Source organism: Meles meles, chromosome 5 (assembly GCF_922984935.1).
Source record: "Meles meles chromosome 5, mMelMel3.1 paternal haplotype, whole genome shotgun sequence".
Lineage (NCBI taxonomy): Eukaryota > Metazoa > Chordata > Mammalia > Carnivora > Mustelidae > Meles > Meles meles.
Window position 1 is genome coordinate 22,461,436 of NC_060070.1, and position 15,759 is coordinate 22,477,194.

Below are 15,759 nucleotides of genomic sequence, written 5' to 3' on the forward strand. Positions count from 1 at the left end.
TTCTCCCCAAATGGCGGTGTCAGCACCCATCAGTGTTTTCCGGGTTACATTAATTCATTCAGTAAACACTGTCTACAACAGATATTGTCAACAGAGTCATCCAGCAAACACGCAGGGATCAGGATGACAAGGTGATAGTCATTGCTTTATTAGAGGCGAGTTCTATCAAGTTCCAGGGACTTCGCAGAATAGATACTTATTCTTGCCCATAGAAAGTCTGATGTGGGTGTACCTGGGTGGTGGTGCTGGGAGGGGAGGGGGTGTTTGGCTTCACAGAGTCATTCAGGGATTGAGGTTGACCAAGGCACCACCATCACTCAACACGAACTCCATGGTCCCCTGGGTCTCCACATCCAGCTGGCAGACAGGAGAGGAAAGCAAAGATGGAACGGGGAACAGCTGGAAGTGGAGGGACAGCAGAAACTGAGTTGGAGGTGCTGAGAAGGGTCGCTGTTGAGAAATGCGTCGACAAAAAGAAAAAAAAAAAGAATCTGTATTAATAATTCAGTTATCCGTCTCAGATTATTTTCTGAAGATAATTTATAAGCTAGAGGGTTGCTGTTGCAAAGGGCACAATTTGTTTTTATGGCTCTTTGATTCATTCTGCTCTGCTCAATTCCAGGAGTGGGTCAATTACTACGGAACGGGTACCATCTAGGCGTGTCTCGCTCTCCAGCAGTCTTTGCAAACAGCTTTTCTCATTTGTTCATTTGACATCTCCAAGGCCGAGGGGAGGTGCAATTAAACTTTTCTCTAAATTTTGGGAAGATGAAAAGCTTTCACAGACCATGAGTAGAGATTATAAAATAAATTCAGAGAAATGAAATTTTTCATTGTTCTGAACAGTATTGGGTAATTAGAAATAATAAAAATAATAAATAATAATAATTTTTAAAATTTCACATTTTTCTTTTAAAAATGTTACTTCTGATGGTCTGTTTTGCTAATATATGTTTTTTTAGGATTACTTTGTTTATACTGTGGTGGTGACTATGGCTGGAAAATTTGCCATAGGGGCCTCGTTTGGCCTCATTTACCTTTATACAGCAGAGCTGTATCCGACCATGGTAAGGTAAGAATTATTTTTCTTTTGTTTTTTTGTTGTCCTTTGCTTACATGTCATTTCATTATATTTGACCTTTGAGTAGAAATGCTTTCTTTCTTTAGCAGTTACTGGAGCTCTGAGACATGGGAAAGTCAGACAATGATGCAAATTTTGAATCTGAGGCTTTGTCTATACCTCATTAGCAAGGATACTAAAGAAATTGTTGTGAAATCACACTCTATTATCCTAAAACCATTTTAAATCTCAAATACGATTGACTTATACTGACTCTCCGTATGACTCAAGGCTAATTTTCTCAGGATGTGTCTCTTGATGTTCTGATGTCCGTCGTCTTAACTTTTGGGGCTTCCCTAACAAAACCCCAAAGCTTGGGTGCCTGAAACAGCAGAAATCTATTTTCTCACATATCTGGAAGCTTGAGGTCCAGGATTAAGCTGTTTGGCTGATTTGGTTTCTCCTGTGTGGGGCCTTTCTTCTTGGCTTAATTAGAGATACTTACTCACATTAAAAGCACATTCTTTCCTTCTTACTAGACATTCTATAAGGCTACCTTAAATAGCTTTTAAAGAGAAGCACATTAAGATACTGCTTGACTTTAATCAATTAAAATAGAATGTTCCACAGATATAGATCCATTCTCCCCACATTCCTGTTCATTCCGTACCCCAACCACATTCCTGCTCTAAAAAGACCAATGTTATTCTCAATGTTAGACTGAATGAAAAAAACATAAGGGCCTCATCTGCATAGCAAAGGAAGAATGGGTTATCTTTTTTTTTTTTTTTTTTGGTCTTGAAGTGTCTTGAATTATCTGCTGTATGCCTGCATATACCACTGTTTCACAGAATGTGGATCTAAATCCCAAGTGATTCTCAAAACTTTAGTGTGAAATTATTTTCCAGTATATTAGGCCAAGCTGAAGTTTTATTATATTTGTTTTCTGCTGGAAGTGTGGCAGGGCAGGTGGGGGTGGGTGCTGCAGGAGGTCCGCCCTCCCAGCACCCATCTACACTTCCGGCTGCTGTCCTAATGCTCCTCCTGTTCGCAGGTCACTGGCTGTGGGAAGCGGCAGCATGGCGAGCCGTCTTGGAAGCATCGTGGCCCCGTTCTGGGTTTATCTCTCCAACGGCTGGACCTTCCTACCGCAGGTGTGTATCAGTTTAGAGAACCTCACTGGGACAGCAGAGAGGCAGGGGAGCTAATTGCCTTCCGCATTTTTACTTCTTGGAAGCCAGTTTATAATGCAGTTCTGGAGGTTTATAGAAACCTTGTTAATAGCTCACGAGTTGGGAAGGAGAGTGGCGGTTGCTGCTTTATATTCTGTGATTGCCTTCCGCCTCTGGTGAGCCCATAATTGCATTTGTGTTTGCCGTGGATGTACCTCTCCCCACCCATCTCCTGAAGCTGTGTAGGGAGAGCTCTGGTCTCCGTCCTCCCGGGGGCCTGGCCCACCCCGCCCTTGCCTCTGGGTTCCCACCAGGTGCCTGCCCGGCCAAGGTCAAGGTGAATTCTGGAGGCTGCCTGGTGCTTGGAGGGTCCTGTGGTGCCTGATGGAGAGGTTTAGTGGTCCGGTTTCCAGCTTACCTGAAACTTGACAGATTCTTCACAGGGGAGGCTTCTGGTCAGGAGGAAGATGGGAGACAGGCGGGGTGGGGGCTTAGGGAGGTGGGGAGGGCTTTGGAGTCGGGGTTGGAGGTGGCCTGGGGGGCTGTGAAACTTAGGGGAGGGCCTTGGGTCTCTGGCCCCTCCCCCTTCCTCCAGATGCCCTCTCTTGAACTTATTTGCCACAGTTCACTCTAGGCTATCCCCTCTCATCTTCAGTGCTCCTCTTTCATTTTCTGACTTCCCCTTAAATAGACTCATTCTCCGAGAGCCATCCTGGCAATCCTCCCCAGTCCCTGTGTGGAAAACCTCTTCTCCGTTCAGACTTCCCTTCCACACTGCAAACCCATCCTTTGCCTGGTCTCATGGATATTCTCCCAGTGGCGGGAAGGGGGTCTCACAACAGAGTCAGGTTTTCCAGGACAGGATAGGTCTGTGCCTTAATGCCCTTCTCCTCTGCCCCCCACTTTGGGAGAGAAGTCAGCAGCCTCCAGCAGGACACTTGAACGTCCGCATTTCATTTGCCGTGTTCTTCTATCCCCCTGGTGTCCCCATCTGTGACACCGAAACTTCACCCTCCTTCTCGAAACCACCCCAGCTTGCCTGCTTCCGGTTCAATGGCCTCCCCCGTCTGCCTCCCAGATCCTCTCCCTGAGCTTCCCCCCACCCCGTCAGAAGAGTCTGTCACACCACAGCTCCTTCTGACTGCCACGTCACCATCAGGGTAGGAGAAAATCTGAGCTCTGCTGGGCATTGAAGTCCTTTCCAGATGGACCCCCTGCAGATACCCCCCTGCAGAGAAGCCTCCTCCCATCTCCCCTTGCTAAACTTGCCCGTATCCTTGGAGAAGCAGAGCAAACCCCACTTCTCTGAGGAAGACACCCGGATCCCACGACCCCACGTCTCCTTTCCTCTAGTCTGCGTAGCATTTCACATGCACCGCTTTCCGTGCCCACAGGGAGCCAAAGTCCAGCTTCATGGTCTGTGCGTGTGTTTTTGGCCCCTTAGTTAAACTGCTGGACTCTGGCTGGACAGGGCACTTTGGATCCCCAGGACGGTATCCAGCAAAGCATTTCCCTCTCTCTGTGTGCCACTCATGTTATCACTTAACTGGTATTTTAAATCAAATAGACTGGCTTTTTAAAATTAGCTTTGTCTTCAGCAATATCATCAGCAAAAGCATGGGTGTTAGGCTAGTCGTATGTTTTTCTAAAATAAAGTAACGGGACTATTACCATTAAACCATTGAACAAAGTGTGCGGTGCTCCCTAAAATCACCTTGCACACAGAGGTGGCGTGCACCTACTCTTTGGGAATCGCTGGCTTAGCCTGGATCTCTCTCACGTCCGGGCACTTGTCCAGCAGCGGGCACTTGTCAAGTTTGCTTAATTGTGGTGTTGGGATGCCAGCATCTCTCAGGGGCTGACTCTGAGATTGAGAAATGATACGTGCTGTCTGGCCTGCATACAGAAGTGTTTTGGAGAGTCCACCATCCTTTTTAAGGCATGGACTTTTCTAGAAGCATCTTCTTCGTGCTAGCACTCTGTGCTCATTAAATAAATAGGAGATAAAAGCGGAAAAGGCATTTTTGAAACCAATAAGCTGAAACACACAGAAGATAGATACATCTATGAAAGCAAACTGCTCTAAAAATGCTAAAACCGAATAAAGATTAAAAAAAAAAAAAGACATCCATAATAGTCAGGTAGGGGCTATGGAGTCAAAAGGGACTTTAAATTTTGTTTACCAGGTACTTAAATAGCACTTGTTATGCAAAACAAAAACAAAAACGGGTCTTCATAGATTACTGATACTGTTTGTTGCTATCCCCATTTTACAGATGGGGAGACTTATGTTTAGAAAGTAATTGGTAGCTCAAGGTCACTGGGGTGACCGAGCTTGGATTCCAACCCAAATACCCTGCTTTTCACACAGGTTAAACAAACAGTGCCGAAGGGAATGCAAAGAAATCAAGTCCTATGCCCTGACCCTCAGCGCCCAGTCCTCTTTCCCCCGACAACCTCTGTCAGCAGAGTGTTAGGTTCTTTGCAGACATAGTCTGCATATGCTTCTTTTGGATGCAACAGCTGTTGACTGTTTTTTTTTTTTTTTAAAGATTTTATTTATTTATTTATTAGACAGATCACAAGTAGGCAGAGAGGCAGGCAGAGAGAGAGAGGGGGAAGCAGGCTCCCTGCTGAGCAGAGAGCCCCATGCGGGGCTCAATCCCAGGACCTTGGGATCGTGACCTGAGCTGAAGGCAGAGGCTTTAACCCACTGAGCCACCCAGGCGCCCTTGCCGGTTGTTTTTAATGAGTAAGAGAATAAATTATAAAATTTCTCATTAAGCTTCTTTATGGGTGTCAAAGTGACTAGGGAGCCAATATTTTCCTTTGGAGGAATGGAATGCTGATCTAGAAGATGAGTTTGTGTTTTCTCTTCCAAAAAGAAGCACGTGAAGATCACCTGTTCTGATGCTTTTATAATAGACCATTGCTTTCTAGTAATCTAAGAAATAAAGGGACACTAATTCCTATCGGTTTTGTATTCTTCAGTTAGTTTGGCAAAGATTTCTTGAGTGTTGTATTTGAATTAGCCTCCTTGTTAGGTGCTGCAGAGCAGAGACGAAAGAAACAGCCTCGGGGGGCGCCTGGGTGGCTCAGTGGTTTAAGCCGCTGCCTTCGGCTCAGGTCATGATCTCGGGGTCCTGGGATCGAGTCCCGCGTGGGGCTCTCCGCTTGGCGGGGAGCCTGCTTCCCTCTCACTCTCTCTGCCTGCCTCTCTGCCTATTGTGATCTCTCTGTGTCAAATAAATAAATAAAATCTTTAAAAAAAAAAAAAAAAAAAAAAAAAAGAAACAGCCTCGGTGCCAAGAGACGTCTGTCCAGTGTCTGGGGAAGGCAGAAGAACAAACCCTCCTGAGCCCCAGAGATGAGGGCTGAACATGGGGAATGCCAGGGTTATGGGTTATAGGAGAGGGCTCCCAACCCAGGCTAGGGCCAGAGGGGAGGCTTCCTGGTGGAGGGGTCCTCCAGTCTATGTCTGGAAGGGCCAGTAGAAGTCAGCCAGAGGAGAGAGAGAGAAGGGAATTCTAGGCAGGGGGAACAGGAAGGCAAAGGCTTGCAGAGAACAAAGAACATGACGAGTTTGGGTTTGGGGTCACGCTTATTGCTAACACCAGGGTGGGTTATGGAAGTCAGGAGAGCCTCTAGAAAAACAGGCAGGGATGTCAAAGGAGGTCAGAAGGGAACTGCATTCGTGCTAAGGGTGACTTAGAGACAGTGGGATGAAAAAGTCACATCCACAGGACTGGTGAGCAGTTGGGTGTGCTGGAGGTAGGGAGTGGGAGGGATGCCGGAGCCATTCTTGGTGGCTGGAGGGAGCCCAGGAGGAGGGACAGGCTGACATGGGGAAGGACAGTGCACTGGAATTGTGTGTGATGGGTGGGAAGCCCCCACAGGTCAGCCAGAGGAGTGGGTGTGGGAGTCAGTTTATGAAGAGGTGAGGGGAGGTGAGCAGACTGAGGGGTTCGGGTGGTGTGGGCTAAGGCTGGCGGCCTCTCTGGCTTCTTTGAATGACGTGATCCCATGTATGGACCGCTTGCCGTGGACAGGCACTGTTTTAAGTGCGCCGTAGATGGGTCATTTAATTTAATTCCTTCAACCCTCCTCTGAGGCAGGTACTACTCTTATTTCCATTTTACAGATGAGGAAACTGAGGAGCAGGAAATTTAAGTAACCAAGTCCACATGGGTAGCAGGAGCAAGTTCCCAGGCAGAGTGGGCACAGGGATTATAAGAGGCTTGAGAACGGTTATTTTTACTGAAGGAAAGTAACTGGGAGAAAGGAAAGGGTTGAAAACATGGGAAGAAAGCCACTGATTTCTGTACATTAACTTCGTATCCTGCCACATTACTGAATTGCTGTATGAGTTCTAGTAGTTTGGGGGTGGAGTCTTTTGGCTTTTCCATATAAAGTATCATGTCATCTGCGAAGAGAAAAGTTTGACTTCTTCATTGCCAATTTGGATACATTTTATTTCTCTTTGTTGTCTGATTGCTGTTGCTACGACTTCTAATACTATGTTGAACAAGAGTGGTGAGAGTGGGCATCCTTGTCGTGTTCCTGATCTCAATGGGAAGGCTGTGAGCTTTTTCCTATTGAGAATGATATTTGCTGTGGGTCTTTCATAGATAGATTTTATGAAGTTCAGGAATGTTCCCTCTATCCCTATACTTTGAAGCTTTTTTATAGCAGCAATGGCCACGGTTGCCAAACTGTGGAAAGAACCAAGATGCCCTTCAATGGACGAATGGATAAGGAAGATGTGGTCCATATACACTATGGAGTATTATGCCTCCATCAGAAAGGATGAATACCCAACTTTTGTAGCAACATGGACGGGACTGGAAGAGATTATGCTGAGCGAAATAAGTCAAGCAGAGAGAGTCAATTATCATATGGTTTCACTTATTTGTAGAGCATAACAAAGAACATGGAGGACATGGGGAGATGGAGAGGAGAAGGGAGTTGAGGGAAACTGGAAGGGGAGATGAACCATGAGAGACTATAGACTCTGAAAAACAATCTGAGGGTTTTGAAGGGGCGGGGGGGGGGGTGGGAGGTTGGGGGAGCCGGGTGGTGGGTATTGTGGAGGGCACGTATTGCATGGAACACTGGGTGTGGTGCAAAAACAATGAATTCTGTTACGCTGAAAAGAAATAAAAAAAAAGGAAAAAAAATTTTTAATTAAAAAACAGAAAACATGCGAAGAAGAGGGAGGCTGTTGATAGAGGAACCCTCCCCAACTCCTGCCGGTCACCCCTCCCCCAGCCATCGGAGGTGGGAGGCGGTGGGGTCTGGAGAGGGTGAAGCACAAGTGACCGGGGCTTGTGATGAGGACGCCTGAGGGGGCGGAGGGAGCTGCTCCCGGTGGCAGGAGACCAGGTCTTATGTGAGAAAGAGGAGGGAGGTGACAGGTTATGGGGTTTGTGTCCTGCCTGGTGATCCTTCTCACGGCCAAGCCGAAAAAGAAAAATTCAGTCCTGGTTTGGATCCTTCAGTGACTCTTTTTAGACTTATCCAGTGGCTTCCCCTGCTATGTCTGGAGGCACCAGAAGATACCTTTAAGCATCCTTCGGAATGTCACGTTAAATTCTGTGACTGCTTCTAGGCTTGCTCAAGGACTTCGAAGAATTAGGTTATCAGCGTTGCGCCAAACAAAATAAAAACCCGCCTTCCCGGGTCCCGCATGTCATTGATGGGGCCTTGCCTCACGCCACTGAGGCACTGTGCCCTGCAGATCTCTCCTCCAAGGATCTGTCAGGGAATCCATGTCTTCTTTTATTTTTATGGGCTCTTCCCAGGCAGTAATTTTGGCTGGAGGCGTTTAAATTATGTAAAGATAAGAGCCATCTTTACAGACTGTGTAGAGATTTAGTTCTAGAATCCACCCAGGATCTCCGTAAGGGTCAACTGAGAATAGATAGGCAGTCTTTAAATCTTGATGCGATTTGCTGTTTCTTAAATTGAGGTAAAATGGGTATAATGTGATTTGCATTTCTAAAGGCAAACCACCTTGGTGCTAATCTAAAAGCTTGCCTTTTGGGTGTGAAAATTTGGAAAGTAAAGAAATACTGAATTTTTTTAGGAAATCACAGGGACCCTTACCCCCCAAAGTAGCAGTTAGTTTCCATTTGCCTTTGTTTGGTTCTCTCTAAATTCTGTAGGTTTGAGTTCATTGAAACATTCATTTGTGGATTCATTCATTCATTCATTCATTCTGCATCATCTATTGAATATTGATCATGTGCCGATTTGGGGGGCAGGGACAGCTTTGACTAAGACAGTCTCTGGCCATGAAGTCCCAACCCAGGGTTCAGTTGCTGGGTTTCTCTGGGATCCGAGAAGATGGGGCAGGGACTTTTTTCTCTGTGCAGCTCCTAGGACAGTGCCTGAAAGGACACTAACGTAGACACTAACTGGGATTTGCTGAGTAGGTCTCCATGGTGGTCGAATGAATGAACCCGTGACTGGACCAACTTTGCGGACCCCATAAGTAACCGAAGTTTCCCCGGGTAGTAAAAATGACAACCGCTGCCTCTAATTTAATGCTATTGCCCTCGGCAAAAGGTTCAGAAATTACTGTTCTCTCTGAAGGGTACATTTCTTTCTTGATATGTCACTTACTATTGTTCTTTTAATTCCTTCTAGCTGGTTGTTGGGATTTTGGCATTCGTAAGTGGCACGCTGTCGCTAATGCTGCCAGAAACCAGGGGGAGGCCTCTGGCGACGACTTGGGAGGAGGCTGCGAAACAGGAGAGAGAAAAAGAGAGTTCAGGCAAATTATTTCCCATAGCCAGTAATGCTGCGTTGGAAAAAGTAGAAGTCATTGACTCAGGGGCTTCTGGTCTTGGTGAATAAATGTGCCTTGTGCTGTCTGGTACCTGAACTCTTGTTTACTTTAATAACTTTGTAGTAGGAGGAATATTATTCTCATCTCCTGAATGGCATTTGTATGTATTTTAAAAATTTTTTGTAAAGAAAATCTTAAAACAATTGTTTTGTAAAAGTAAAAGAAATAAAACCAAGATGAGAATTCTCATTTTTTTACACTGCTCTATCACTGCAGTAAAATACTTCTTCCTGTTCTTAAATGTTACTGATTCTCAACCGTCCCCCTTCCTCCAGCCATGTGGGCCTGAGGGAATGTCACACCCTCCCATCAGGACCAGGGTCTCCCTGCCCCCTGGGGACCAGGAAGAGAGGATGTGGGAGGTTTCGACAAAGCCCCTTGAAGATTCTATTTCCGATATTCCTTCTCCTCTTAGGAGAATCATAGCTCTAAATGCCCCAGGTGCACCTGAGTGGTACAGTCCGTTAAGCTTCTGACTCTTCGTTGCAACTCAGGTCATGACCTCAGGGTTGTGGGATTGAGCCCCACTTTGGGCTCCACACTCAGTGAGGCGTCTACTTGAGATTTTCTCTCTCTCAATTCAATAAATCTTTTAAAAAATGCCCTGCCAAAAAATGTTTGTCTTCCTAAATTAACCATTAAAACTAGCTACAGAAAAGGTATCTGGCTTCTCAGCACCCTGAGGCAAGAGGGCTTGAATGAGCAGACAGATGTGTTTTGTGTCCGGTCTTGTTAAAGGACAGCTGTCTGCTCGGGGCCAGGTGAAGCTTTCTAGTCTGACATTCTTATCTTTCCTAAATTTGCCAAATTCTCTCCCTAAGTCTCCTGCACAGTACAGAGAAGCTGTGGCATTACAGTGCATTGCAAAATTTTTGTTTGCTGATCATCCAGGAAATTGACTTTAAGTACCATTTGGATGTTACCAATGTAAAAAAAAATAATAAGTATTTTTGCCTTGAAAAATCTTTTTTACAGGAAGATTTCACTCTCGTTTTTTAAGTACTAAATTTTGTTTCCCCAGCTTCACCTAACACCATATTTTACATGTATGTTCAGTTTAATATCCTGAATATTTCAACAGAAAAAAATAATCTTACAAGTTAGAGGAACACATTTCAGACAAGTCTGCCATTGGTTTGGGATTTCTCTTTCCTATCGCTTCATCATTATTTTTTTCTATGCTCTTGGAATTTAGCCGTTGGCTATGCCTATGTCTAATATATTAGAATTGGTGAAGTTGGCAGCAGAGGCGAGTAGAAGGAGGATGAAGGGGAAAGGGCACAGGGTTTGAAACATGGCAGATGACGTGGACCAGCAACAACCAACCAACACTGTAGAAGAGCCTTGGATCTCATCAGGCTCAGCCTAGATGAGCGAATTTATGTGAAAATGAGAAAGGACAGAGAGCTTCCAGGCAGATTACATGCTCATGATCAGCATTTAAATATGATATTGGGAGATGTGGAAGAAACTGACTACCGTAGAAATTGATGAGGAAACATACGAAGAGATCTATAAATCAACAAAACGGAATATTCCAATGCTTTTTGTCTGGGGAGATGGTGTTGTACCAGTTGTACTTCCATTAACAGTGGGCTGAAACAAAGAATGTATCGTGTTTGGAATATAGAAGTTTTTGTATGATTGTCTCTTTAAATGTAGAAGACATTCAGAAGAGAAACCTGCATAAATTTTGATATTAAGAAATGACCAAGGATTCTTCCACTCCTGAAATGAGTTGATTGGCAGATAGCTCAAAAATTCTTAAGCTAACAGGTATTTTAATTTTTTTGCAACCCTTTCAATAAATGTGATTGCCAAGATGCAGAACTCTTTTTTCAGGAATTAGTTTGTTTTGTTGTTTCCTCAGACAATTTCTGGGTTTTTTCCCTTAAGTTAAACTTAATATTTCCTTAAAAAAATAAATAAAAGGAGGATTAAGACAACTACATAGATGCTATTGTTTAGAAAGCATTACTGGGTGCCTGGGTGGCTCAGTTGGTTAGGCATCTGCCTTTGGCTCAGGTCATGATCATGGAGTCCTGAGATTGAGCCCCCTCCCACCATCGGGCTCCCTGCTCAGTGAGGAGCTTGGGCCCTGGTTCTCCCTCTCCCTGTATCTCTGCCTCTCCCCACCCTTTGTGCTCCCTTTCCTCTCTTTGTCGCTCTCTCAAATAAATAAATAAAATCTTTTTAAAAATACAATAAAAAACAAAAAACCTTAGAGGGAAAAGGGATTTGATTTGAATTATTTAGACTTTTTATATTAATTCCATTCCCTGGGTAAGTCCTCAGTTCTTCACTTGGCAAATAAAACATAACCCCCTAAACCTCTCTGCCCTTGTGAAAGAAAACAAAACAACAGGAGGATATGAGAGGGAGCTATTCCTTTATCCTTCTTCTCACCTCTTACTGTGTCTCTTTTTCTTTTTTTTCCTTTATCCTCAGCCTGTTTTTCTACAGGTATTTAGGTTTTTCCTCTTGGTTAATCTTTGATACTTTCTTGACTTTGTTTTTCCTCTTGGTTTGCTCAGGCGGCCGTTACAAGATACCATAGTCTGGGGAGCTTCCACCACAGAAATTTACTTTTCACGTTCTGGAAGCTCGAAGTCCAGGCTCAGAATGCCTGCAAGGTAGATTTCATCCTGAGGCCTCTTCTCTTGGCTTGCGGGCCGCCAGGGTCTCGCTGTGTGCTCACATGACCCCCTCCGTGTATCTCTGCGGGGAGAGAGTTCTCTGTTGTCTCGGAAAGGCACAATTCCATCTGGAGAGCCCCGCTCTTTCTGCCTTGTCGGACCCTACAAACGTTCAGTCTAGCACTCATGTAGGTATTTCTGTATTAGCAAGAGCCCAGTCAGCAAAACAGGAACCCTCTGAGCTATTTCAGGCATAGAAAAATTTAATATAGGGAATTAGTTACAGAAGAGTGGGGAGGGCTGTTGGAACACAACGGAGAAGGAGAAGTTAGCTAGAGGCCAGAAGACACTGTCCCTACCTGGCTGGGAGCCCCCACGCCTATACCCTCGGCTTCCACTGCTCATGCAGATATCACATTTCTGCCACTGACCAGGGACCCAAGAGTCCACACTCCCACTGACGCTACGGAAACTGCCTGGCATGGTTTCAACTTGAATCGAGTTGAATTTTTAGATTAATTTAGGGAAAGTTTACCTTATTCCTAGTATTGACTCTTCCATCCATTATCACGAGTTATGTCTTCCTTTACTTGGCATTTATTTATTTATTTATTTAGATTCTAATTTATTTATTTGACAGAGAGTCACAGCGAGAGAGGGAACACAAGCAGGGGGAGTGGGAGAGGGAGAAGCAGGCTTCCCCGCTGAGCAGGGAGCCCGATGTAGGGCTCAATCTCGGGACCTGAGCAGAAGGCAGAGGCTTAATGACTGAGCCATCCAGGCGGCCCAACTTGGGTTATCTTTAATGTCTTTCAATGAAGTGTAATTGTCTCCACAAATCATGCACATTTCTTGTCCTACTTATTCTCGGGTAAATATATTTATTACTAGCAGTGCTGAGTTTCTCATATATTTTCTACTGCTTATTTCTGGAGTCAAGGAAGGTAATTGGTTTTGGTATGTTGTTGTTATATTCCACAACCTCGATAAAAAGTGTTGTTAAATCAGTACGAGGATAAAAAAGCTGTTTTGGGAGAAAATTTGGGCTTTTCATCATAACGATTACAAATGCTAGTCATACAGGAATCCAAACATACTTTATTCCTCCAGCGTTTCTCAATATGCACAGCCTTCTGATTTTATACCTGAAAAATAGTGATATTAGATATCTTTAATAGTTGCAACGGAGTCCTGGCATGTCAGGTCTGTCTCTAGTTGTAAATATTTCAAGTACTTTACCGCAGCATGGGAAAGCTCAGAGAACCAGCCACACACAAGTAGGTGACCTTGAGGCAGGTGACCTTGTCACAGATCCGTTCAATGGAGGTCTGTGAGTCCAGTTGACTTCGACAGGCAGTTATTGTGAGAAGGGGTGGAGGCTAGTGGCGGGACAAAGGTCCTCCCGCTTGGGCCAATCAACCTCTCTTCATCTCAGCCTTCTCATGGAAAAATTCAGGATGATAATACGATGTCCCTCATGGGACTGGGAAGATAAGCCACTACATCTCCATCACATACCCACCGTGATTCAGCTCTGATGCTGTACGCGCCATCTCTCTTGGCTCCACCGTCTCTCTTGGCTCCGTAGACGATTCCACTGCTCTGTCACGGAGAGTGGCAGGTGTCCTGCCCCTGTGACTGGTTTTGGCCCGTGACAGCTGTAGGGAATGCCTCCTGCGAAGCCAACAGAGCATGAACTTCAGATTGGCTTCCCTCCCTCACGCAGCTCTCGTGAGAGACCTCCATAATGGGTTCATTTGACCAGACGTTTTTGTAAAATTCTATAAATTTTGCAAAAGATAAGTTCACTGCCATCAATTAAGGCCACTGTCTCCTTCCTTCTGTCATATTTCCTCTCTGTCAGATGATATCAAAATGACCAGAGGCACGTTTTCTCTCACGATTTTACAGATTTTTATCTAGCAGAGGACTCTAAAAACTGTATAAACTTCAGAAAAAACAAACAAACAAAACAAAACTATAAAAACTTCAGCCCCCACAAAAGCTCCCATCGCTGTGCTATCAGGGAAGGTCATATTGCAAATCTACTCTGAATGTATTCTGTGGCCTTTCTCTCACGTCGATCAAATACTTACCGGAAGCAAAGCCAGACACAAAGGGTTCGTTCTCTAAAATGATATATCCAGAGGGGGCACTTCGTAAATTCCTACAGATGGGGAGGAGGAACATTTTCTTATTCAAGATTGGTTCAGCTGACTATGGAAGCCAGAGTCCATGGTAACTTCCCCCAACAGAGATGAATTATCTGAATTTGCCAGAAGCCAGTAACAGCTGCTTGTTTTATCTCTAAAGTCCACATCGCACCAGTATTTACCGACAACTGCTAGTTCCCCCAGTAAATTCATCCTCCTCGTCCATTCCTTGCCTCTCCCTACGCTCGCCTACTCCATCAGGAGATTTTCGCGGATGTTCCAGTAAGTGAATCTTCAAAGTCAAATATTTTACAAAGAAGAAAGGGTTCAATTATAGATTCTGCCCTACTCCCGTGTCTCGAGTCAGGGCTAGCCAATCTATCAGACAGTCAAGTCACTCTGCGCTCCCTCCTTCCCTGTTTCCCTACCCCAGCTTGTAGCCTGTGTGTCTGAATCCCCGCCCCCCACCCCCAGAGCCTTGCTTCTTTAATAACGTCCTAAAACATTCAAGTTCTGTTGGTTTGAGGCTCTTTATTTACTGGCGGACCAACACACTAACAAGGCTGACACATCCCAAGCCGCTGATGCCCATGAGAGCAGAGCAGGCGGTGCTGGGGGCCTCGGGAGGCCTCCAACACGGAGCACAGGGGAGGCTCTGGAGACTTCAAGAGCCTGCAGTAAAAAGTCTCTGAAAAATCGTTGGGGAGGAGTGTGACGCTGAGCTCACCTGCCATCTCAGGGGGTCCCTTCAGCTTTTTCAACCTCAGCCACTTGCCCATAAAATGATAAACGAGACCCCCCACTAGAGGACACCTGACGCCGCTTTTAACTCCCACCCTCAATGACACCTAAATCAGTTTTCCTTTCAGTTTTCTAAGTGACTCCTCTTTCAAGCATCATGGCTAGGGTTCTGTGGAGCAAAAGAATAGAAGACCGATTAGCCCTTTACACACGGCTTGTGTTCCTGGTTTCATTCCTAAATGTTTCCTCTTCTTGCTTTCAGAGGAAACTGAGTCCTGCCCTGGGCAGGGATTAAGGAGCCTTCTCAGGTATCCTCCATGGCTGCCATTGCTTTGAAAATGGTGGCCTCCATCTTGACCAGACGCCACACTCTGCTCTCGCACACCTCCCCATGGACACACACGCTGTTTCCTCAGCTCTCCTGAAACTTCCTGCCTCTGTGACTTTGCTCGCCCTCTTCTCCCTCTAGATAATTCTCTCCCTCCTTTTCTTTGTCCATCCACATCCCTCTGATTCTTTGAAACCTTCCTCATTTCCCATCCTCCCTCCTGGACTGGCCACGTGGGTCCACCACGCTTCCCTCTCTCTGAGCCCCCACAGCACCTTCAGTAACTGCTACATATCAGAGGACTGTCTTACTCTCCCTTGTTTCCCTTCTTGAGGGAGAAAACATCAATTTAGAAATCCTTAAATCTCTCGTAGTCCCTGCAGCATGCCTCGGACAGAGTGAGTGCTCCATGAATGTTCATTAATTTTATAGCAAGTGCTCGATAAAATATATATGCCACACTCACAACGAACATTACATATTTTAACTCAGCAGATGCTTACAATACCTTGTAAGAGGAATTAGCTCGCTCCCAATTTTCAAAGGGGGAAATTGAAACTTAGAAGTTAGGTGACTTGCTCATGTAAAGCAGACAGGTCTCAATGCCCAAGTGTGCACTTTGGTTAAGACCTTGAGCCTTGGAGTCTGACACTCAGACTCGGCTTTGCTACGTAGGAGACCTTGGACCCTTCCTTATTCTCTTGGAGCCTCAACTTACCCATCTATAGAATGGGGATAATCATAGTATCTCACTACTTTGGAGGGTAGTTGTGCTATATGGTGTCGTACATGCATGTAGCCCCTGATTAATGCTAAATA

At 45.2% G+C, this 15,759-nt stretch overlaps 1 protein-coding gene and 1 pseudogene across 1 annotated transcript in view; both read left to right on the forward strand.

Annotated features, from left to right (window-relative positions):
• The window catches only part of SLC22A16 (solute carrier family 22 member 16), a 33,501-nt gene extending 24,335 nt beyond the window's left edge, over positions 1–9,166 (forward strand). Inside the window, exons 6-8 of the mRNA XM_046006046.1 lie at positions 963–1,072; positions 2,115–2,214; positions 8,881–9,166. Of these exons, the coding sequence (XP_045862002.1) occupies positions 963–1,072; positions 2,115–2,214; positions 8,881–9,090 (420 nt within the window). The 3' untranslated portion in view covers positions 9,091–9,166. The remainder of the gene's footprint in view (positions 1–962; positions 1,073–2,114; positions 2,215–8,880) is intronic.
• Positions 9,167–10,376: 1,210 nt separating this feature from the next.
• LOC123941192 lies at positions 10,377–10,682 on the forward strand (annotated as a pseudogene).
• The last annotated feature ends 5,077 nt before the right edge of the window (positions 10,683–15,759 follow it).